Source organism: Neomonachus schauinslandi, chromosome 5 (genome assembly GCF_002201575.2).
Source record: "Neomonachus schauinslandi chromosome 5, ASM220157v2, whole genome shotgun sequence".
Taxonomy (NCBI): domain Eukaryota; kingdom Metazoa; phylum Chordata; class Mammalia; order Carnivora; family Phocidae; genus Neomonachus; species Neomonachus schauinslandi.
In genome coordinates this window covers 114635626-114660735 of record NC_058407.1, presented here as the reverse complement: position 1 = coordinate 114660735, position 25110 = coordinate 114635626, and the positions used below count along the sequence as shown (strand labels likewise).

The following is a 25110-nucleotide window of genomic DNA, read 5'->3' as shown; positions in this document are numbered from 1 at the left end:
CTTTGAGAAATACAGAACATCTCTGGCTGGGGTGAGTATTCAGGAAAAGAGGCAGGCATTTTAAACATAAACTCCCCTCCTGGGATGATCAGCCTTAAACAGGGCATCTAACCTTCCCCATACGTTAAGATTAGAGAAAGAGATTGTAGGACTTTCAGTAGCTAGGGTGCAGGTTCCCTTTTTATTATATAAAAGTATCCATTACCCATTATCTCACTGTTCAGCACTCATTTGTGGGAACATCTGTTTCCCTTACTAAGCTGTGGGTCCGTTTAAGGACAGGGATTGTGTACGATTGTGTAATGTTTTCCCAAATTTGCAGAATCTAGCAGAATCATTGATGCACAGGCTTTCAGCAAATCACTCAAGTGGACGAATTTTTAAATACTGCATGTATTTCTTTGTAATTTGTCAGCTTTGTATAGGGGGAAAAATGTCCCTTTCTTCTAATAGTGGAAGACTAATATGCTGCACCTGGGATTAATTTTAGATTTCAAAATGTTCTCACTCCATATTTTACCCTCTATATTGAAAAATGCCACTTTGTTTCATCTCGCCTCCTATTGAAAGTCTATGAAGCACTTAGCACCTCAGTGAAATTAGGTGAAGAGCTAAATTAGCAGCACAGGGGGTCTTTCTCAGGGCCTATGGCCAGACCTTACTGACATGGCTGGGTTCCTATGCAGATATAGCCTAATAAGATGCATACATTTGTCCAATATGCTGAATAATGGTGGAGGCTGGGGATTCAATAAGTTAAGGCCAATTATTATCCTGACAACTTACATGTATTTTAAGGACTAGAGCAAGAAGGCAGCTTTGGTTGAGAGAAAAGCATAAAACCAGAAAACTTAAGATTTAATTCCCGTTTTACCAATTACAAGCTGGGTGACCGCGAGCAAGTCATCTAGCAACTCATAGATTTTTATCTCATTGTAGGCATATTGGGGATAATGACACCTATTTCAAAGGGCTGTGGAAGATTAGATAATGTATCTGAAGATGCAGTGTATGATCGCAGTGAATACAGTAATCAATGTTAGTTGAGTGTGAACCACCTACGAACCTAGAATTTCTGCTTGTCCATATGAGAGCAAGCATTCGCCTCCGCCTCAGGATTATATAATTATAGATCCATCCAGTTTTACTCAAATCTAGTCTTCAAAAATACCAGTCTACAAAATAATTCACGCCCACTTACTTTACCACAAAAGGATACTTTACAAAATGAATCACCACTGGATTCCAATAAATAAAAACTGAACTTGAGGCAATTAAAACTCAACACAATTTACAAAAACAGTTCTTATACCTGACTTTTCAGATTTAAAAAGTCACTTCATCAGGAAATATGGTCTCCAATTTACAGCTGAGGTGACAGATGGCTAGAGAGGGAAGTCTATGTTTCAAGAGTGCTTAGACAATGTACACCTGTGCGTTTATTTCTCGAATCCCAAACTATTAACATGTGCTAACCATATTTAGCACTACTTAAAAAAAAAAATCAGCTCTTTTGAGGTTTAATTTACATATACCAATTTTGAGCGTATAATTCAATGAGTTTTGACAAATGTCCACAGTCATGTCTCCATCACTATGATCATGATATAGAATATGTCTGTCACCCGAAAAACCTCCCCTGTGGCCCTTTGTATCCCTCGCCTCTGTCCACAGGCTCTGGCAAACATTGTTCTGCTTTGTGTTCTGATAGTTTTGGTTTTTTCTAGAATTTCATTTTACACGGAATCATTCAGTATGTAGCTTTTTGAGTCTGGATCTCTTACTTAACATAACGCCTTCAAAAGGCGCCCCTGTTGTTGCATGTATCATTCTTTGCATGGTGTTCAACCCTTTTCGTTGCTGAGTAGTATGTTCTATTTGTGAAAGTACCCCAGTTTGATGATGCCTTCTCTTGTTCAAAAGTTATATGTGAGTTTTTGACTTGCAGGGAGGTCAGTGTCCCTAACCCTTGCATTGTTCAATGGTCAACCATATTTAACTTTATAAGAAACTGCTAGGGTTTTTCAAAGTGGTGATATCATTTTACCTCCCCCACCCCAGCAGTGTAAGAGGGTTCCAATTCTCAGCATCTTCTCCAACACTTGTTACTGTCTGGCGTTTTGATGATAGGCGTCCTAGTGGGTGTGAAGTAGGAACTCACTGTAGTTTTCATTTGCATTTCCCTGATGACCCATGATGCTGGGAATCTTCCTATGCTCTCATTTGCCATTCAAGTATCTCTTTGGTGCACTGCCTATTGAAATCTTTTGCCTACTTGTAAAAATTGGGTTATGTGTCCTCTTATTAATGAGTTAGAATAATTCTCTGTATGTACAGGTACAAGACTTTTATCAGATATGTTTTGCAAATATTTTCTTCTAATTGGTGCCTAAGTCCCACATCTTATCAGTCTTGACGTACCTCGTTCCCATTCGCTTCACAATCCAATCCTTCTGGCTCTACATTAAAATGTATCCAGAATCTGATCCTTCTCATCACCTCCGATGTTACCACATGGCTCTGTCACTTCCCACCCGGGTTACTGTGGTCACCTCTTAACTATGACCTCTTAACAGGGCTCTCTTGCCCCTTCACTCTATTCTAAACAGAATCCTGAGTGATCCTTTTAAACCATACATCACAACACGTCCCTTTCTATTCAAAATCTACCAAAGGTTTCTTTTTACTAAGTTAAAAACTACAGGTGATTATTAACAGAGAAAATGCCATTTTCACTTTTTGAAATCACCTACGACAATACAGTATAATAAAATCTTTTCAGTCAATCAAGTATAAAGAATTTCAAGTACAGCATCTAGAGGTCCTAATACCATTTGCCATTGAAATTTCAGCCACTTTAGGGAGAAAACACTAACTTTTCTAGCGCTGCCCAGTTTCCAAGGCAGAGTCATCTAGTAGAGTAACTTTATGTTGAGAGATAACCCTGTAATTGGCTTCCTCCTCTTGATTCAAAATTAGGTTAGCTAAGAGAGGGGTGTAATGTCAAGCAATCTTTTTGTTCCTTTTACTTGACACTTTAAGTAACTTCATGTGTATATGTTAGGTTTATGAGATGACTAATTATGTAGTTTTTAATTATAGTAAAGTTCTCTGTTGGATGTTATCATTCACATGCTTGTTCTCTGACTCAAGATATCTTAATCTATGGCAGGCCCAAACTGACAATTCTTTATGCCCAGAAACTTGTTAAGTAAAATTCTACTGTGATCTTCACAATAAAGAGAGATCAGAATCAAATTAGGCTTACTGTACCTAATCTGGGTGTTCAGGAGTTGGCATTTCTGCCAGAAATGTCCCTTTCAAGTTAGCCTAAATGGTTTTCAATGCCCCTATTAGAATGTGTTTTCATTCAGTGAGAGTCAGAGGTTAAGAAGGGTAAGGGCAACTCGGGCACTGGTTCTAAAGCAATTTTTAGAATCTATTTACCTCTAATATAGGGACTAGAACTCATATAAGTGAAAGTCATGAAACACACAAAGCAGCTGTACATTCAAGATGCACAAACAAATCTTTCTTTGAGTCACATGTGAAGAAATAGGATTTCCACGGTTATTTTTAAATAGCGTTAGGATTTTTTAATTTAGAAACTAATGAAATTTTCTTTTCCCTCTGGGGAGGGAGTCAGTCCCTCATGTGCTGATGAACCCACTGAAAAATTGAAAATATTGTTAAGTCAAAAACGCGTTGAATACACCTACTCTACCGAACACCATAGCTTAGCCTGGCCTACCTTAAATGTGCTCAGATCAATTACATCAGCCGATGTTTGGGCACAATTATCTAACACAGAGACTATTTTATAAGAAAGTGTTGAACATCTCACATAATTTATGGAATACTGTATTGAAAGTGAAAAACAGAGTGGTTGTATGAGTGCAGGATGGTTGTAAATGTCTCGGTTGTTTACCCTTGTGATCGAGGGGGGCTGACCATGGGCTGGGTCTCGCTCACACCCAGCCTCGTGAGAGAGGATTGGACCGTATGTCACTAGCCCTGGTAAAAGATCCAAATTTAAAGTTCAAGGTACAGCTTCTACTGAATACATATTGCTTTCACATCATCTACAAAGTCAAAAAATCCTAAGTTGCGCACTATCTGTACTTGACTTCTGGGAAGGTCCATTTTGTTGATTTTTTTTTTTTTTATGTTGAATGCCCATGAACTGTAATACAAAACCGAATACAAAACTAACACCACCCTATGAATCTCTTGGCTAAAGTGCTTCAATGCCATAAAGTTTCATAGTCAGGTCAGCTAGAAAAAATAAATCATTGCACCGGGACTCAAAATTACATATTTAAATAAGAAAATGAAGTTAATAATAGCTACAAGTAAACATTGTTTTAGGACATAGAATCCCTTTGCTAAATTTCCAAATATTTTATTCAAGTGTGAGGAATGTGACTATTTCTACTAGAAATATTCCAGTTTGGTTTGGATTACTACAAAAATAAAAAGAAAGTCATCATGTACTTTCACAAAAATATTTCTTAGGCATTTGCTATCTGCTTTCTATTTTGTGAACCAGGGAGAATAAAACCAACACCCATGTGTACATAGTGTTCTGAAGTAAAAATACATGAGTGAGAAGAAAAACATAGGATGAAGGTGAGCTTACGGCCACTTAGAGCCTCACAAAGATGTACTTCTTGGCCTGGCAACATTCTTAGACAGCAAGGTGTTCTCTTTTCTGCCCTTAACATCCCAGGGGTGTGGTATTATCTTAACCTTATGCATGCTATGATCTAGTTTAAAGAGTAGAGTTTAAGAGAAGTCAGTGAAATTTATTTTGGAATACATCAAGAAAATATGGCCTTGTGCCCTGCTCTGCTTCTTATAAGGTCTAGGCCATAGTAAATGCCTCTCAAAGAATTTTGTTAAAACTGCAGGCATAGCCAAACCCTTTTCTAATTACTTTCATATCAACAAATGCTTCATCTTTTCCACATCAAAGCAAGCAGCCTCTTGTCTGAGGTCTAACTAAGATGTAATACAAATCATCATCATCCTCCTCATCAAGATCAACACCATAGTTGTTATTTATTGATTATCTGTTTGCATGATTCTGTACTGAATCTTCCATATGTTATCTGATTTAGTACTCATAAAATCTTCTCATGAGATAGGCATGATTAGCTTCATTTTACAGACGAGAACACTAAGATTCAAAAAGGTCCAGTAACTTGGTACCAAAAATTAGTATATGATACTGGGATTTGTACCAGATACATCCTTATTTGAAAGTTTGTGCTTATAACTTCCATATTCCTTTTTATGATGCTTGCCTTTTCAAAGACTCCTAACATTTAGACAGGGAAATTGGTCATCTGGCTTCCTTTACAATGGTTCCAAATAAATAAGAGTTGCAAAGAGCATAACTTAGGTGGTAAAATCAGAGCCTCTTGTTTTCCTTTTAAAGATCCTTTCCCACGTTGGGCTATCATACCCCATAGGCAATGTCAGAATTCCACACACCTCCTAGACAAGGACTCATTTTCAGTGTCCCCTCCACTTCCTATCGGTTGTCCAGGTTAGCTGCTATTGCTGACAGATCATCATTTGCCAAACCTGTCCTTCTCTCTTTGTTCCTAAAGACACCTTGTCGAGCCACTAACGAGTTCCATCTTGCTAAATTTGGTGGTCAGTTTTCAATCTTCTTATGTGATCTATCAACTGCCTTTGGTGATTAATCGGCTTCCCCTTCACTTGGATTCTAGAAGGACATGTTTCCCTGACTGCTGTTCCTCAGATTCCTTGGCTAGTTTCTTCTTGTCCTCCTCATTTCTAAATATCGGGATGTCCCAGGGTTCAGTCCTTGGATCTCTTCCCCATCTATCCCGACTCCCTGGGTGACCTCATCCTTTATAATTGCTTTAAATCCCTTCTACACATTGACCACCTTCAAGTTAATATCTTTATCTGCAACCTCTTCCCTAAGCTCCAAACTGGTATATCCCATGGCCTGCTCATCTTGGATGTTCAAAGGGAAAAAAAAAAGTTCAAAACCGAAGTCTTGGTTTCCCCTTCCAAATCTCCTCTTTTCACATTCTTCCTCATTTGAGTCAATGGCAACTCAGTTCATACTGTTGCTCAGGCCCCAAACCTTGGAGTCATTCTTGAAAAACAATGTCAAATCCCTCAGCAAATCTGGTTGATGGTTTTGGCTTAACTCTAAAATATGTATAGAATCTAAATACTCACCACCTCCTCTGTAACCATTCTGGGTCAAGCTATTATTATTTCTCACTGCGATTACTGCAGGGGCCTTCCAAACATCTCTCTGCTTCAACCTTTACCCCCCTTCCTTCTATTCTCAACACAATAGACTTCTTTAAAACATAAGCAAGATCATGTCACTCTACTCAAAACCCAACAAAGTCTTCCCATTTACTAAGAGTCAAAGGAGAAGTCCCTAAAATAGCCTGCCAGATGTTACATGATCTTACTTCTCATTACTTCTGAATTCATCTCTTATTAATCTCCTCTTACTTCTTCTTCTTATCCTCTGCTTTTCTCCAAATGTTCCAAACAAAGCATAATCTCACCTAAGGGCTGTTGCACTTGCTGCTTCCTCTGCTGGAATTTACTTCCCCTATCCATACGATTCACTCCCTTTTTTCATCCAAGTCTCTGCTTCAAATGACCCCCTTGTTACAGACCATCTTCTCTGACCACTCTTCCCACCACCCCTTTAGACCTACCCTCTCTCTCCCACCCAGCTTTACTTTTCTCTATAGTATTTTTCACCATTTGACACATTTCATATTTTATTTTTTTCTCATTTTTTATTTCCTGCCTGTTTTATCTAGAATGTAAACTCCAGGATGGCAAGGAATTTGTTTTGTTCACTCTTGGATCCCTAGCACCTAGAACAGGGCCTGACCCATAGAACATAACTATTTGTTGAATTACCAGGCTATGGCAATTTTGTGCTCATAGAACCCCCAATAATGTCATCTCCTATTTCCTGATAAGACTGTCTCCTCCACCTAAATTTAGACTTTCCCTTATGGCCCACTTGCCATATATTCATGTCTTCTTATTGCCCTATAGCTCCGAGTTAGTTCCTGGACTCCACAGGGCTATTGTAGACCCAGACTCTATCTCTCTTTCCTCTCTGCCTCCTCAGTAATTAGCTGAGTCCTAATACTTGTCTTCTGGTGGGCCCAAGAAGACTGCCACAATCTTTATGACAAAATAAGTCTTAACTAAAAAAAGAGAGAGATTTCCTCATTAGGGAAGTAAACCATTCCCTCTGGGAAGACTTGCAACAGGCTTCCCTTTACTGTGTCAAATGCCCATTTCTTAAGTGAAAGAGAGGCTGAGAAAGTGAGTTGCCATGAGCAGCCTCTGTCATGGAAGACAGAAAGAAAAGTTGCGGTTGGGAAGAAGGACATCTTTTGGATAAGCAAGCAAGAGTGTCTGCTGCACTGCAAATATTTTTCACTTCTAAGAAATTTTTCTTCTCTCTTTTTCATCTTCTCTTATTCTGTTACAGGGTCTTGTTCTTGCTTTAGAGATACTATATCTTATTTTGTCTCCAAGGGAATGTTAAACATAATATTTTGAAGTTTTCTTCTGTTCCCTGTTTTATTTCTATTTTCTTGATGTTCCCTTTTATTTTGTTGTATTTTTGTGTGGTCTTTCTCATTCAAGTTAGAGACAGTTCCTCTTGTTTGTCTTTTCCTATTTAAAAGAGAGAAACCAAACAAACTGATTGGAAAGAGTTATGTGTCCATCAAGGGGCAGAGAGTAATGACAGATGGATTTACTAGAGGATTCCTTTGGGGAGAGATGTCCTTTTCCATGGGGGACTCCCAAATGCAATATGTGGAGGTCTTTTCTTTAGGGCCACTCAATTTCTTCAAAGAAGAGCATTCACTCTCAAACCTTAATGCTTCATTGGTGGGGTGGGGAGTGGTAATGTGCCTGGCTGCTAAGGAAGGGGGCTGATGTTCCCACAATCTCATATAGAAATCTTAGCTTAATCCCCCCAGGCGTCTGTTTTACTTGGTGTCCACAATTTTGACACCTCTTTGGTTCAATTTTTCTTGCAAAATTAAACTTTACTTTCCTGTAATAGTGGAAAAGGGAGCTAAGGGTGGGTTGGGAGGGAAAGGAGAGCAGTCACCTGGTTTCAAACAAGGAAGGTGAGGTCAGGGGACCAGGAAGTGCAAATGGTCTGGGCAGACATCAGCTCACTAACTGCTGTACATGACTCAGTCTCTGAAGGCCCTGCTTGACTTGCTCTTTGTTGCTCCTTGGTGTCCTCCTGCATGCATGTGGGTCTTATGCACCTCCATGACATTATGTCCATTATCTCTGGCACTGTTATATGCCTCTCCTATTCAATTTGTCAGTTGAGGTTTCATATATATACATATATGTATGTATATATATATCATATCATATATACTTAATATCACATATAATTAATATATTAATGTCATTTTAGTGGAAAATGCAAATCAAATGTGTGGGGTCATTTTTATACAGGTATTCAAAGATTTTAAAGATGATATCAATTCAAATATGCCAGGACCCTACCAATCTTGAAAGCTGACCTTGTCATTTCACATAAGAAGAAAGGAAAGCCCTGAGAAATAAATTCTTTGCCAAAGTGAACTGCAGTCATGAGGTTCTTCTGGAAGGCAGCATGAAGACGTTGTCAGGCTTTCATGCTGCTAAGGCAGGCTGCCTGGTTTTGCATTTCAGCCCCATTCTCAACCAGCTCTGTGATCTTTTTTTTTTTTTTTAAAGATTTTATTTATTTATTTGAGAGAGAGAGAATGAGAGACAGAGAGCATGAGAGGGAGGAGGGTCAGAGGGAGAAGCAGACTCCCTGCTGAGCAGGGAGCCTGATGTGGGACTCGATCCCGGGACTCCAGCATCATGACCTGAGCCGAAGGCAGTCGCTTAACCAACTGAGCCACCCAGGCGCCCCCCAGCTCTGTGATCTTGAGACAGTTTCTTAAACTCTCTGTCACTCACTTTCCTTATATGTAAAATGCAGATAATATCAGTTACCTAACTGCTAAGTCATGGTTGGCATTAATGCATTAATATTTGTGAAGAACTTAAAATAGCACTTTCACATAGCAGTCAAAGCAGTCCATTAATCAACATTACTATTATTAGTTTGGATAAATCTAACTCAACTTTTAAAAAAAACCCATGTATAATACTATTATAGTAGAAAGAGATCTTAATCTAAGAATTTGTACAGATAGTATTAGGGATAATTTATTCTAGTGTCTATGTTCTATATGTAGACCTAAGCCTAACAAGGCTGCTGACAGAAAAACCACCCTTGGAAAAGTCTGCATGAACCCATCCATTTGAAATATGTTTAAATTTTTTTGTTTTTTTTAAGATTTTATTTATTTATTTGACCGAGAGAGACACAGCGAGAGAGGGAACACAAGCAGGGGGAGTGGGATAGGGAGAAGCAGGCTTTCCACCGAGCGGAGAGCCTGACACGGGGCTCAATCCCAGAACTCTGGGATCATGACCTGAGCCGAAGGCAGATGCTTAACAACTGAGCCACCCAGGCGCCCCTGAAATATGTTTAAATTTATCCAATAAAAGAAATGAACTAGATTACATGATGGTTTTCAAGTTAAAATATACTCATTAATCATCTAAAATTACTAACAGTTCTAACTCGTGCAAGAACACTACCTGAAAACATGGAAAGTTACCTTTTTTGCTGGTCCCAACTCATCTGCATTGAAAGGGAGTGGATTTTCTTTTAAATAATGAATAAAACCAGAACATGTTTCTTTCAGAGTTAAGGGTTTCCCTGCCTGTAATTCAACAACAGTGAAAAGTGATTTAAAGAATTGAGTATGGGCACAATTAATATCTTCCTGTGACCTAGGCTCAGAAATCAGTGGAATAAGGGAAAATCCTATTTTCATCTTAAGACATTTTCTTAACAGGGGGAGGAAGGATAACAGTGTACATTTTCACTTCTTAGATGTCTTAAACATAGGCCAAGAGGAACTTCAACCAGAATTACTAGAATTACTAGAATTCTAGTTGGGGCAGCTTCTGAGCGTCCTTTCCATCTGCCTTTGCTGATTAGGAGAGGCTCTGCTACAAAACAGACAAGAGGTTACTAGGGCACTAAAGCCCCTGCCAGTATCTCAGCAAGAGCTCGTGAGAGAGGAAGGAGTAATTCCGGGATTTTGCACATCACATGACTACCAGTGCTTCCCACTACTGTATTGGATTAGCAGTTTTAGTAAAGGCGGTGCTGACTCATCACCAACTACTGGTCTACCATGAGCGCTGAGTCTCTTCCTGAGACATTTCTGCCTAGTCATTTCTATCCATGGCGTGAGCTTCGGGGCCCTTGACGTATTGTTATGCCCTTTTGCTCACTGAGAGTCATCCTGTTTTTGTGCATTATTCTCTAATTTGTCAATGTCTGTTTGGATTCCATTTCTGTCTCGAGGAGGAAAAAAAAGGTTAGGCACACACAAAAGAAATATTTTCAAAACTATCCTCCAAATGAATGCCAAATTAATAAAAAGAAAGTTAAATAATTCCTGTCCTTGAAAGCTGTAAGCCTGAAGCATTTTCGTATATGTTGAGATTATGTAAATTGTTAACAATAATATTGCATTTAGTAAGGGCAAACTCATGCCATGAAGTAACACATACTATAATCTAAAATGAGAATAAAAGCATTAAATTTGAACTGTATTATAGCACAATGACTATCATAAAAGATATTTAAAGAGATTATTTTCTCATAAATATTTCCCCAGGTCATTTCTTACATCTATTTTTCCCCCTCCAAATTCAAATTATTTCTTGGTATCTTACCTAGCATATAAAGTCCATGTGTTTTATAAGATACATATAGCATATGTAATTTCATAAATACTTTTATAACCTTGATGCTAGGTTTTATATTCTACATCAGTTACAAAATGTTGATAAAAGTAATCCAACTTAATAAAATCAGGGCAAGGATTTTTGCTGCCTGCAATTATTTTTTGTGCTGAAAATTAGACATTCTCTGGACATAATTTTTTTTAAAGATTGTATTTATTTATTTTTCAGAGAGAGAGAGAGAGACAGAGAACAAACGGGGAGTGGCAGGCAGAGGGAGAAGCAGGCTCCCCACTGAGGAGGGAGCCCGATGTGGAACTCGATCTCAGGACCCTGGGATCATGACCTGGGCAGACGCCTAACCAACTGAGCCACCCAGGCGTCCCTCTCTGGACATAATTAATAAAATACCACATTGCATCTTTTTTGGAACAGGTCAGATACAAATAAATTAAAATGATTAACAGCATGCTTATATAGCATGCCTAAGTTCCACAGGTCCAGAATGTATGGGAAAGATAAATGGGACAAAAGCAGGGACATACGGTACAATGGGAATCCTGAGACATCTGATGTAGTCACTACTCCTAGATCACACACCTGCTGGGCCAGGCCTTGCCTAGTTCCCAGGTTCTGTGGCCTTCACTCCTAATAGCTAAGTCACTTGACCCCCACGCCCACTTCACCTACTGACTCAACCTCAGTGAATCTCTAGGAACAAACCTAACCTTAGATGGGATTGGAACTCTGGAACTGCTGGGCAGGCAACTGGAGCCTAATGCCTCATGACTCAGTCCTCTCCTGCTGGCTTTGGCCTTCTGCCTTGTTCTCAAGATCCAGTACCCACTATGTGTTCTGGATTTATGCCTTGTCCTGTTTTCTGTGCCCAAGTCCCTTCCTGGAAACTCACGCAGTACTCCTAAAGAACTAGGGAGCTCCCTTCTGCCTACCTGCCTCCTAGGCATTGGGGTCCTTTTCCTCACCCACAGATCCAAGAGGCAGCCATGATGTTGTGGTTAATAGTCCTAATTTAGGAGCTGGATGGAACTTGGGGGGTCCAACTAAGCTCTCTGGCCTCCATGTCCTAACCTGTGTAAAAGGGATGTTAGTAGAGCCAACTTAATAGGGGTCTTGTAGGGGTTTAATAGTTAAAACATATACAGTACTTGGAACAATAGTTGGTCATAGTATATAAGTGCTCAGTGAATATTAGGTTTTATTAATTGTGGAAGCAATAGTAGAATACAAGCCAGCTGACACTATCAGCCTAGTGCATGGAGCTCTAAAGGCTGTGGTCTTTACATCCCATTTTTCTATCACCTGTTACGCTTGCTGCACTTGACTTCAACTCACACTGGCAGCAGAGTCCATTCCTCAGTGCATGCCACTGAGCGCTGGGTCCTCTTTCTTACCACGGATTCAACCCCAGCCTGTGGCAGCCACCGAGTTAAGCACAGCTCTGTCCCAGAGTCACCTGAAAACTTGGTTGCCTCTATAAGTTAATAATTACTTCTGCATTATTCTCTTATTTGCTCTCTCAGGGTTTGCTTTTCATAAGGAAAGACAAATCCTAATAAGCATCTCTGCAGAAAATGAAATTTGAACACGAAGAATGTACACCAATCAAATGCAGAGTTATTTACAAAATAAAGACCGTAAGGGAATGACAACTAAAAATATTGCTGGAAACCTACCATTACCCTTATTACACAATGGGCTTTGGTTTCATTTTTTAAATATCTTTTACGTGACAGAATTGGAGATATCAAAGTAAACTTGCCTAGAGCAATGTTAAATTATTTCTTTTAAGGTCAGATTAGATATTTGCTTCATGCTGAGTCATGCATGCATGTTGAAAGCCAGTAGTAAATACATCTAAAGAGTCGAAGGTCAAAGACAAAACAGGTAATGTCAACACTCTGTTTCAGTAAACGTATGAACATGACAGATGTTCCAGTGTATCTATCCAGAGGTCACATAGAAATTATGCTCTGGTTTTCATAAATGCTTTTGGTTAATTTTAAGGATTTTGGTGGATGGATTCAAACCACCCAGGCCTCTTCCTGGTTTATTGTTTAGTAAATTATTCGCCCTTTGAAGTCTGCAAAAATGATCTGAGGATATTAAAAATATTTCAAATACTAAGGTGGAGAAAATCTGCAGCTTCAGAGAAGTATCTCACCATTTGCGAAATGGTATTGGAATAGTATCACAGGACCCAAGATACAGAATAACCAAAGGGTAAAGACAATGTTTGCTGCTACATTTCAGCTATTCAAACACTTGCAAATGGTACTGCAAAGAAAGGGAAGACCACCAACTCATCAATTCCAAGTGGTACATTTTTTTCAGGTTTTAATATATCCCAAATCAGGATGCATCACACAATACATGTCATGTCATGGCTTAATTTATAGCATTTTTCCTTTCTTAGTGGTACATGAACTGGTGGTGTCCTTTACAGTCTATGATGTCTTAGGTTTAATGAAATATGGTAAATATTGGAATTTCTTTTGTCTCTCACCTCTCCTTCTCTGGAGTTTCCCTCCTTTCCTTGCTTAAAAAGATATATAGATATATATATACACAAATTATGTATATTTATATACACTCTACATGCACATCTACACTAGGCTTGGACCCATCCAGCACCCCCAGAGAACTGGGGACCTGTCTTCTCCACCTGTTCATTGCCAAAGAACTGAACTGGAATCCTTTTCCTCAAACCAAACCCAAGATGGGACTCTGTTAAAGCTGGAGTTCCTGTCTCAAAAAGAAAAGGGGTATTTAACTCAAAGCCTCCTTACCATGTATGGAAAGTTCAGTGAAAAGCTGGCTATAGGGAAAAGTGAAAACTTCTCATTGACACTAAGGATGCTGAATCTGGTTTATCTATCCCATCCCCATTCCTCACCAGCATGGCTAATAAAAGACTGACCTAAACCCTTTGTTCTGAACGCTGGGAATGAGAGAGAAGAGCCGTATTTTAGTTTTTCTCTTCTCTCATGGGAATAGGTTTGTGGCCAACCCTTAGCTCTAACGAGCCTCTTTAATAAAGATGCCAGCTTCCCCAGGGGCCCACATGCCCTGCATGGCAAATCTCAGGATTGTATTTTATCTCCAAAAAGCTTTCTGTTGGTGCTGCCAACACACAGGAATTATTAATTAATATAGAGCAGTGTGCGTTGGAACAGCATGGGGGAAGGATCTTGGGAAACTCCAGACTGCCTAATATAAAGTTCTTGTCATTTTTTAAACCTCAAAGTTTGAGGTTTACTTTGCTCACAGGTTGGCTACCCAAACTAATGGAAAACAAAGAAGTCAGAGAATTACATTTTAGCCTCAGGTTGGGTTTTATGTAAATTAACGAACCTTTAAATCAGGGCAATATTTTGGAGGGAAAAAATGCTTGGCAAATAATACATCCACATACAAAAAAGCTGGCTGAAAAGTCATTTGCTGGCACCCACCAATACTGCCCACCAACTTTTCTTAAATCTTCCTATGTTTCTCTACTTCTAAGCCCCTTAGAATAGATATTCCAAAAGTTCTCCCACCCCAACCCCAATAGAGCTTTCCCCACACACTAAACTGGGTATGCTGAAGTATGCCTGTTTCTCCTTGATTCAAGTCTTTACACCCTCAGGAGTTGGTAGAGAGCTTGGTGCTCAAGGCTCTTTTGCAATTCTGCTGGATTTGGCTTCCCAAGAGCATCAGCTTTAAGTGAATCCAGAGAGCAAACAGCTAGAGTGAATGTTCAAATCTGTTGGAAAGTCTCCACGGCGTAAAGGGGAAAGATGAAAAGAAAAATATAGTTTCCCATAATTTACAGGAAAACCAAGAGTCAACATTTATTATTCATTTTCTTGGAGGGTACTTTGTCATAGTTTATTAATATCACGTATAAAACTTCTCAAAAACTACACAGTTAATTGTCTATTTATAGACATTGCCATTTTTCCCAGCAATTATAGGAGCTGGCTTAACCTAGTTAGGTAGCTGTTAAAATAAACCTCAGAAAAAAATAAAGTTGATCCCTTTTTTTAAAAAAATTTTATTTATTTATTTTAGAGAAAGAGAGAGAGAGCACGAGCCAGGGGAGGAGCAGAAGGAGAGGGATAAGCGGACTCCACACTGAGCACAGAGCCCGACTCGGGGCTCAATCCCGGGACCTTGAGATCATGACCTGAGCTGAAATCAAGAGTCGGACGCTTAAAAGACAGAGCCACCTAGGTTCCCCTAAAGTTGATTCCTTTTGGTGAAGTTTTTAGCCTACTACATCTCAACACATCAACACATCTCTAGAGAGACAGTATGTCTCAGTGGTCACAATCTTGGGCTTTGGAGTTAAACCTGAGTTTGAAGAGCAGACCCTCCACTTACAAGCTGTTTGACCTTGGACATGTTACTTAACATCTCGGGTCTCGGTTTCCTCACCTGAGAAACGGGTATCGTGTTACCTAATTGTTTCTCATTTTCTGTCTACTATCACATCAATCAAGTTTTGAGTTTTCTTTATTCCTTCTCATCCTCTCCACTTCCTGGGAAGTTATCCATGGTATACACAATATACCTATTCTTTCAATGGTTCTCCCTAAATTTTAAATAGGCATAGCTAACTTAAAGTTGGCAAGTCATCAACATCTCTAGGCTTCCCCTAAACAATGTACAACATTAGGATGCTTTCACTCTGGTCATTTACAACTGACCGTGGACTGACATTTTAGTTCCATCCTGTTTGTTTTACCACCAAAAGTCATCATCAGTATTATTATTTCATCAATTATGTTAACAAATCAAAACTTTTTTTTTTAGAATCAATGTTCTTCTTTTTTTTAAGATTATTTATTATATGAGAGAGAGAGAGCATGAGAGAGAGAGACCACAGGCAGTGGGGAGGGGGAGAGGGAGAAGCAGACTCCCTCCTGAGCGGGGAACCCTATGTGGGACTCCATCCCAGGACCTGGATCATGACCTGAGCTGAAGGCGATGCTTCACCAACTAAGCGCTCCAATCAAAACTCTTTTGATTTACCTACATGATTGTCAGTTTCTTCACATCACATTTATTTGTTTGGGTTCAATTTCCTTCTTACTAAAATACACCCTTTAAGAAGTGCTTTCAGCATTTGTTACTGGGAAACTGTCAGCACATGATTGCTCATGTCTCCAGCTGGCACTGACGTTTGAGTTAAGATTAACAGGGAATGAAAATTATGGTGGACAATTATCTTCTCTCAGAATGTGGATGATAGGACTCCATGTCTTTTGATTTCTGTTGTGGCTTTTGAGAAGTCTGTTGATCCTATAGTGGTGATTCCTTTAGAGACAGTTTCTCTTTGTTCCTCAGCTGCTTTCACAATCTATTCTTTGACTCTGGTGTTTTGTTTTTCAGTTTCACGATGACGTGCTAGGTATGGTCTCACTGTGCTTCCTACATCTGAATAGTCATGTTCCTTCATCAGCTCTAGAATATGTTTAGGCATTATCTTATCAAAAATTCCCTCTACTCAATTCTCTCTAAGGAATAGTCTTTCCTTCTGGAATTTCTAGGTGACATATTTTGGGCCTTTTCCTTCACTCTTTTATGTCCCCTAACTTCTCCCTCTTATATTCCATCTCTATCCGAGCTACCTTCTGGCTACTTTTTTCAGATGTATCTTCCCACTTAGAATTCACATCCATATCAACATTATCCTATCATCCGACTTACTATCTTATCCATTCAATTACATTATTTTTTGCTGCTAGACATTCTATTACTTCACTTCTAAAAGTTTTCATTTATTTTTTTTTCTTCTCATGCTGTCTTACCTTTTCTTTAAATCCTTTCATTTATGTCTTCAGTCATATTAAGTATAATTATTTTATATTCTCTTTCAGATCGTTTGTGTCCCTACTTCTATTATTTTTGCCAGCTGATCTTGCCCATGGTGGATTGTTTCTGTGTATCCTTTGTGCTTAGGGTTTGTGCACTCAGCTTAAGTACAGCTTATCTGAAAGAATCCAGCCTACGTGGAGGTACTCCCTTGAGAGAGGTTTTCAGCTGCCTTCTACCCGGCACCTTGAGGATACTGTGGTCTGAGCCCAATTTTAATATTAAATTCGCTGGTTGGACTTTCCCAGACAATGCAGGTAAAGTAAATTAAAACTTTTAACTCACATGTGGTACAGACTTGAATTTAAAAATTCCCACAGGATATTTTACTTTCCCTTTCCAGCCCAGGCCAAAAAAGACAACCTAGCTTCTTAGGGTCTCCCATTACTGAAGGGTGGATTTTGTCACCAAGGGCATGCATCTTTGAGGGCACTGACTTTGCTGGAGGGTCTCATTCAACTTCCCATTTTTATATTGGTCCAAGGCTTTATCATCTGTCTCTGCATGGGGGCGACAATCCAATGCTGAGACAACAACTCCTCTTCCCTCCACAACGCCGGCCCCCAGTTCATCTCTGGTCCGATTCTCAGACTTTTCATTTCTGTTTCGTGGATACCCTGTACCTTCTTGTGAACTCCAGGAAGCACTGAAAAGGGTTTTAAACAATTATTATTATGCTTCATCTAGCATTTTTAGGTGTTGGTAGCAAGAGGATTTTCAAGTTGTCTGTTCCATAAAACTGCCACAACCAAACTCTCTGGTCTGTTAACCTACTTGAATGTATTACTTTGAGAAAAAGAAAATGTTTTTAAAATGTGTCACTTATTGGTATAATACAAATAGATGAGATGTAGTGTTTCCTTGGATTAGATATGCTGAAAAATGAGGCCTCACAGGTGAATAAATTCTTATGAGAAATAATTGATATTTGATTCTTTGTTAAACTGAAAACTTCCACAAGTTTTGTTGATCTTATAAGAGAAGCCACAAACTATAGCTACTTCTGTGCATATGGGATGTCATACACATAATAAGAATACGCTCTCTCTGATGCAACTTCTAGCTTTTCTCAAGTAAAGCCACTATTTCTTTCTTTCCTTTTTTTTTTTTCTTTTTTAGAGAGACTGAGCATGAGAACAGTGGGATGGAGGGGCAGAGACAGAGGGAGAGAGAGAGAGAATCTTAAGCAGGCTCCATGCTCAGTGCTGAGCCCAACGTGACCTAAGATCATGACCTGAGCCGAAAGCAAGAGTTGGACACTTAACCAACTACTGAGCCGCCCAGGCACTCCAAGGTACATTATTGCATGATGATAATAATTGTATATATGTACTTAGTATGTATCTGACATATATTTTAGGAGAAAAATATAACTAACTTCTTCATAAATGTTGGCAAACAAATTCATATCTCATGAAACAATTAAGTTTTGTGGAAAACCATAGAAAAACTTGTGGGAAATGTGGATATGTTGCAAAGAGCACAGACTTGAGAGACAGATGGGCCTGGGCTCTGGTACCATCTCTTCTATTTTTTGGCTGTGTGACATTAGGTGAGTTAATGAACCTCTTTGAGCCTCCTTTTCTTCATCATTAAAAGAAGAGATGAGAGATAGCTGGCAGGGTTGTAGTCAGAATTAAATGAGACAATGAATTCACATAGCAAGTACTGAATGAACATTGGTGGAAAGACAAGGAAGGACTTAGAAGGAAAAAAGGGAGGGAAGAAGGAAAGAAAACTGGAAATCCAAAGGAATTAAGGTTGCCAGTGTTCCTCTTTTCATTAAAGAACAGGAGTATGTTGGCCCTGATTTCCAAGGAATTAGCCTAATGCTAATTTCTAAATAATCTTTGGCTAGACTGCTATCATTCATGCAAATTCATTCCATGTCTTCTGGGAGGTTTCATGTAACAACAAAGACAAGCAAATTGCCTGGAACCTGGGATGTTTGGAGCTATCCACCCCTCAGGAAAGTCCCTCAGTAAAGAGTGGAAGGCATCCCGCAATGAGAGCCCTCTTGGGAAAAGAGCCCCTCAAGTGACTTATGAAAGCAGATGGCTGTGACAAGGAGAAACATGGCCTCTGAGCAAACTGGACTTTCAACTTTTCTGTCTCAAATAAAAATCTATAAAGAATCACAGAGCAAGAGGCTAGGAGGAAGTAAAACTACACAATGCTTTTGATCAGCATCCACAACTGTATAGAGTCCTGCTCTCCCTCCCAGAAATTTATAAAGGAATAAAAGGAACACTTCATGGTCACCGTTTCTGCCGAGATGTTTTCGAGATGTCTGTTCCCTATGAACAGGTTTAGAGGTATGTGGGAACACCAAACACCCTCAGAGGAAAATGATGTTCCAGGTCCTGTTCCCCTTATTTGGTGGTGTTTATTAGTTTTTGGTTTTTAAAATATACGTCTCTGCCCTCAGGAATGTTGAAAGAACTCAAGTATGTAAAGGGATGGTCAGCTCAGGCCTAACCTCACACAGCAATTAGTTCATCTCTGGATGAAGACAGCTTGTGTGCTACGAGCAGAAAGCTGTTCACATCACACCTCAGTCTATGAATATGATTTTTCCATTCATTTCTGAGGATATTTAGTTAGGGGGAAAGCTTGCTCTGACTGAGCAGGTAAGCTTTTACATTTTTTGTGAGGTAGTTTCTCAGGAGATGATCTGTGTCACCTTGTTGGTAGACATTAGGAAGAACAGTTAGTAAGAAGAGAAGAGACATGGCAATCATCCTCAGGTCCTATAGGACTTAAGCGTGGGATGAAGGCAAAAATACGCAGTGTGTGAGAATGGATGAAGGTGGTGAAGATGTAAAGTCTACCATTGCCTTCCTTCTTCATCAGAACCTTAGGCAGGAACCCCCACATCCCTATCCCCGGGAAAAATATGTTGATTTGAAAATAACTGTGTAGATGCAGCAATAATGGCCACAATGCTATTGTAGTTTTAGAAATGCAAATGTTTGCTTTGAATTAGTATCACATAAATATAAGTTAACATAATATAAGTGTTAGAATGTGTGCCTCTAGGTTAAAACATTGATCAAATAAAGAGAAGATGTCCAGAGAAATGGACAAGAGATAGATAGCAGTATTGCTTAATCTGACCTGGATTACAAAACTGGTAGTTTCAGCAAGATTGACCATATTCTGGGTCATAAAATAAGCCTCAACAAATTTAAAAGAATTGAAATCATACAAAATATAGTTACTGCAAAAGAATTAAACTAGAAATCCTACAGAACTATCTCTGGAAAATCCCCAAATATTTGGAAATTAAACAAGAAATAATCCATGAGTGAAAAAGGAAGTCACAGAGGAAATTGGAACATAGTTTGAATTGAACAAAAATTAAAACAAAGTATCAAAAATTGGGGGATGCCATAGTCAATAGCATACCAATTGAGAACAAGGCAAGGATGTTTTCCTTCACCATTCCTATTCAGAATTGTACAGGTAGTCTTAGCCAGTGCATTAAGGCAATAAAAAGAAATAAAAAGTCTTCAAATTAGAAAGGAAGAAGTAAAACCATCTCTATTCACAGAAGAAATTACAAGAAATACTACAAGAAAGCTGTTAGAACTAGTCAGAGAGTTTTGAAAAGTCATAATATTCAATATACAAAATCAGTAGTATTTCTATATACTAGCAGTAAACAAATGGAAATTGAATTTCAAAGAACAGCTTAACAAATACAACAGGACCAAAAACATTTTAAATATTTAGGTATAAATCTAACCAAAGATGTCTAAGATCTGACTTTTGAAAATTAGACACACACGGATATTAAATAAGATCTAAAAAATTGGGAAATATATCCTGTTCATGGATTGGAAGACTCAGTCGGTTAAGCGTCTGCCTTCGGCTCAGGTCATGATCTCAAGGTCCTGGGATGGAGCCCCGCATCAAGCTCCTTGCTCAGCAGACAGTCTGCTTCCTCTCCCTCTGACCCTCCCCCCTGCTTGGGCTCGCTCTCTCTCTCTTTCTCTGTTCCAAATAAATAAATAAAATCTTTAAAAAAAAAGTTACATGGAAAGGCAGAGAACTAGAATAGCTACAACAAGTATGAGAAAGAACAAAGTTAGAAGATATGCTACCTGATTTCTAGACTGATTATAAAGCCACAGTAATCAGACCAGTGTGGTATTGCCAAAAGGATAAGCATATAGGCGAACAGAACTAGACAGAGTGCCCAGAAATAGACCCATACTTATACAGTCAAGTGACTTTCAGTGGAATAGCAAAGACAATACAATGGGAAAGGACAGTCTTTTCATCAGATGATCCTGGAAGAAACGTACATTCACTTGCAAAAAAAATAAAGGTACCATATTAACAAATTAACATGACATAGATCAGAGACCTAGATTTAAATGAAAACTGTCCTGCATCAGCCTCCCTTCTCCCTCTCCTGCCCCTCCGCTTGTGCGCTCTCTCTTTCTCTGTCAAATAAATAAATAAAACTTTGAAAAAATAAATTAGAACTATGAAACTTTTTTAAAGATTTTTTTATTATCATTTTTTCATTTGAGAGAGAGAGAGAGACAGAGAGCACAAGCAGGGGGAGAGGCAGAGGGAGAGGGAGAAGCAGACTCCCTGCAGAGCTGGGAGCGTGCTGGGGGCTTGATCCCAGGACCTGGAGATCATGACCTGAGCCAAAGACAGATGCTTAACCATCTGAGCCACCCAGGTGCCCCAAGACTATGAAACTTCTTAAAGAAAATAGAAAAGAAAATCTTCGTGACCTTGAATGAGGCAAAGATTACTTAGATACACAAAAAGCATGATCCATAAAAGAAAAAATTGGTAAATTAGGAGTTTATAAAAATGTTTAAATTATGCTCTTTAAAAAAAAGAATACTATCATGAAAATGAAAGAACACCCCACTAGCTTGAAAATATACTTAAAACACATATCTAATAAAGGATTTGTGGCTAAAATATATAAAGAACTCTCAAAACTCAATAATAAGAAAACATGAGACCCAAATTATTGAAATGTGCAAGATATTGAACAAACATTTCAACAAAGAACCTATATGAATAGCAAATAAGCAAATGAAAGTATGCTTAATATCATTATTCCTTAGGGAAACACAAATTAAAACCACAATGAGATATTATCACCTATTTGAATGGGTAAAATAAAGGAAAAAATGGGGAAAAGGAAACTAGCAATACCAAGTGTTGTGGAAAATATGGAGGAACTGGAATTCTCATCTACTGCTGGTGGAGATGCAAAATTATTATTCAATCCTCCTAAAAAACAGTTGGTAATTTCTTATATACACTCACCATATGACTTAGCAATCTCAAGAGAAATTTACTCAAGACAAATGCAGATACAAGTACACGCAAAAACTTGTATGTGAATATTTATAGCAGCTTTGTTCATAATCATCTCCAAGAAGGAGACAAACCAAATATTCTTCAGCTGATAAATTATTTTATTTTTAAAAATTTTTTAAAGATTTATTTATTCATTTTAGAGAGAGAGAGAGAGTGCACAGGGGGAGGGGTAGAGGGAGAATGGGAGAGAGAGAATCATAAGCAGACTCCGTGCTGAGTGTAGAGTCCATCACAGGGCTCTATCTCATGACCCTGAGGTCACTACCTGAGCTGAAACCAAGAGCTGGACACCTAACCGACTGCGCCACCCAAGTGCCTCTGATAAATGATTTTAAAACTGTGATATATCCATATAATGAAATTGTATTTGACAATAAGAAGAAATAAACTTCTGGTATACATAACAACATGGATGAATCTCAAATGAATTATGCTAAGATTTACAGATGTACTAAGGCTACGTGGTATATGATTACATTATATGACATTCTGGAGAGAGCAAGACTCTAGGGACAGAAAGTGTATCAGTGGTTTCCAGGAGCTGAGGAAAGAGTTGACTGCAAAGTACAAAGGGACACAAGGACATTTTTTATGGTGAGGAATGTTCTATATCTTGATTGTGGTGATTTACATGACTGTATGCAATTGTCAAAACTTACAAAACTGTAAACTAAAACAGATAATTTCTCCTACATATAAATTATACTTCAACACATCTGACTTTAATTTTTAAAAAGAGTTTAAAAAGCTGTTTTCCAGGGGAAAATCCAATAAGGATCAGAGCCAAGTAAGTGAGAAAAAAAATCTTATACGGAAGCATAGCGACTTAATCTAGGATGAAAGGAACCTAAAGAACAGGTTTCCAAGAGAAGATGAAATCAACAATTTAAGGTTAAGATGTCTGTAAAAAACAGCTTAGAAGTCATCCGGAAAATACAGAGTGTCTTAAGAAATGATAAATAATTCGCCAACTGCTCAAGAGCTGAAGTAACTGAATCACAGAGAGTGGTAGGCAGAACCCTAAGGCACATGCCCATCTGTTCCCTGGTGTACACGCCCTATTTAATCTCCTCCACGTGAGTGTGGGTGAGACTAGTAAACTGGGGAATGCACTCCCACGGGAGAGAGAGAGAATCACAAGCAGACTCTGCACTGATCACAGAGCCCGTGATGGGGCTGGATCTCACGACCCTGAGATCATGACCTGAGCTGAAATCAAGAGTTGGACGCTCAACCGACTGAGCCACCCGGCGTCCCAGGTCAGCTTTTAAAAGAGGAGTCAGGCCCTCACTAGATGGAAAGGTTCTGCTGTGCTGGGAACTGCCCGGGAAGAGGAGGGACCATGGGGCAAAGACCCGAGGGCAGCCTGTAGGAGCTGAAAGCATCTCCAGCAGGGAAGCGGAGACTGAATTCTGCCAACAATGAGTGGTCTTTTGCCAACAAATGATCTTGGAAAGGTCAGTCATCTGCAAACCTCAGATGAGATCCCACCCCTGGCTAATGTCTTAATTTCAGCCTGGGAAGACTCTTGAGCAGAGAACCCAAGCCTGGATGGCTGACCTAGAGAAATTGAGATGACAAATGTGTGTTTGCTTAAGCCACTAAGTCTGTGGTGATTTTGTCACACAGTAATAGAAAAGTGAAGAGTGAATTAAATGTGTCAAGCTAGTTTAATCAGAAAATACTTTCATGATTTTGACTCCAACAGTTCCTCACCAAATCAATAGTAGGCTAGTTTTAATGATTTACTATACATTGAATCAAAAAGTATCAGAGAAGGTAACATCATAGAAGAGGGAAGACCAAGGGGATGACATCTTTGGAGGATACTCTCCCTCAGTTCTGTCCAGGGTGGGCCAAGAAAGTCCCAGTACAGACTGGTGGAGGGGCCTTCCGCTGGAGGTTCTCTGATTTGGGCTCATTGCACTTGGTAACTCATTGTCCCACAGACTTCCCTTCTCCACTTCCAGGCAGAGACTTCCGCCACCCCAGTACTAATAACTGTCCTCTCTGGGCTGGACACCCTCCCACAGGTCTCTAGGGCCAACGGTGACATCCAGACCAGAAACACGTCAGCGCTCACTGGACTTTCTTAACACTCATTGTTAACACACTCATTTGTGAGGCTAGTCACCAGGAAATAACCATGAATCATTCCTGAAGCATCTTTCCATATATGTGATAACAGAAAGAGGGTTTCCCCCCCAAACAATATTATTTCAATTATAGGTTGCAGTATCTTGCAAATTTAAAAAACAACATTCTTCATTTTCATCAGATTATCAATTGTTTTATTCTAGAAAATTCTTTATTCTAAACATTATATAATGAAAATGGAATTAATAACTTACCTTGTAACTTTTTAGTCTGATGAAATCAACCTTCATAGAGACAAATCTATCTGAATTTCGACTGATGTTCTTAAGGTGTTCTACAAGATCTGCACAGAACTTGTAACCTCCTTTAAGCACACACAGGATCATAATGTCACAGTATCCTATGTCTTTCATAATATCCTTAGCCAGCCGTTCAGTTCTGAAAGAGGGATTAAAAGATATATTAAAGCATAAGTACTTCTGAGTATTTTTTTCCTTTCAAAAAAATGCATGATGCATTACCCATATTAGATTACACAGGGGATTGTGGAGGAGAGCTTGGGAGACAGAAGCCTACAGATAAAGAAGCTTTGTTAAGACTGGACAAAGAGAGAGTGTTCAAAACATATTTCTGATAACCACATCATCCCTAGTACATTTTTGCTCCTTGGTGTCACAAACATGAGTAAGGTATAAAGTATATGTCAAAGATCATGAATGCTATTATTTTACCACTACAGAGCCTGGTTGTTAGCAATGCTATGAAGGTATCTGGTGATATTATGCTCACTTTATAGCAAAGACAGAGGACATGGAGAATGACTCACTCACCTTACAACATTAGAAGAGACTGGAAGAAAAGTCAAGCACACAGAAGCTATCAAAAGAATCACCTCTGTCTTTTATTTGACAAAGA

General features: G+C 39.0%; 1 protein-coding gene across 1 annotated transcript in view; it reads right to left on the bottom strand.

Moving 5' to 3' along the window:
* The window catches only part of PRTFDC1 (phosphoribosyl transferase domain containing 1), a 91245-nt gene that overhangs the window by 51670 nt on the left and 14465 nt on the right, over positions 1-25110 (bottom strand). Inside the window, exon 3 of the mRNA XM_044914985.1 lies at positions 24450-24633. Coding sequence (XP_044770920.1) covers positions 24450-24633 — 184 coding nt within the window. The remainder of the gene's footprint in view (positions 1-24449; positions 24634-25110) is intronic.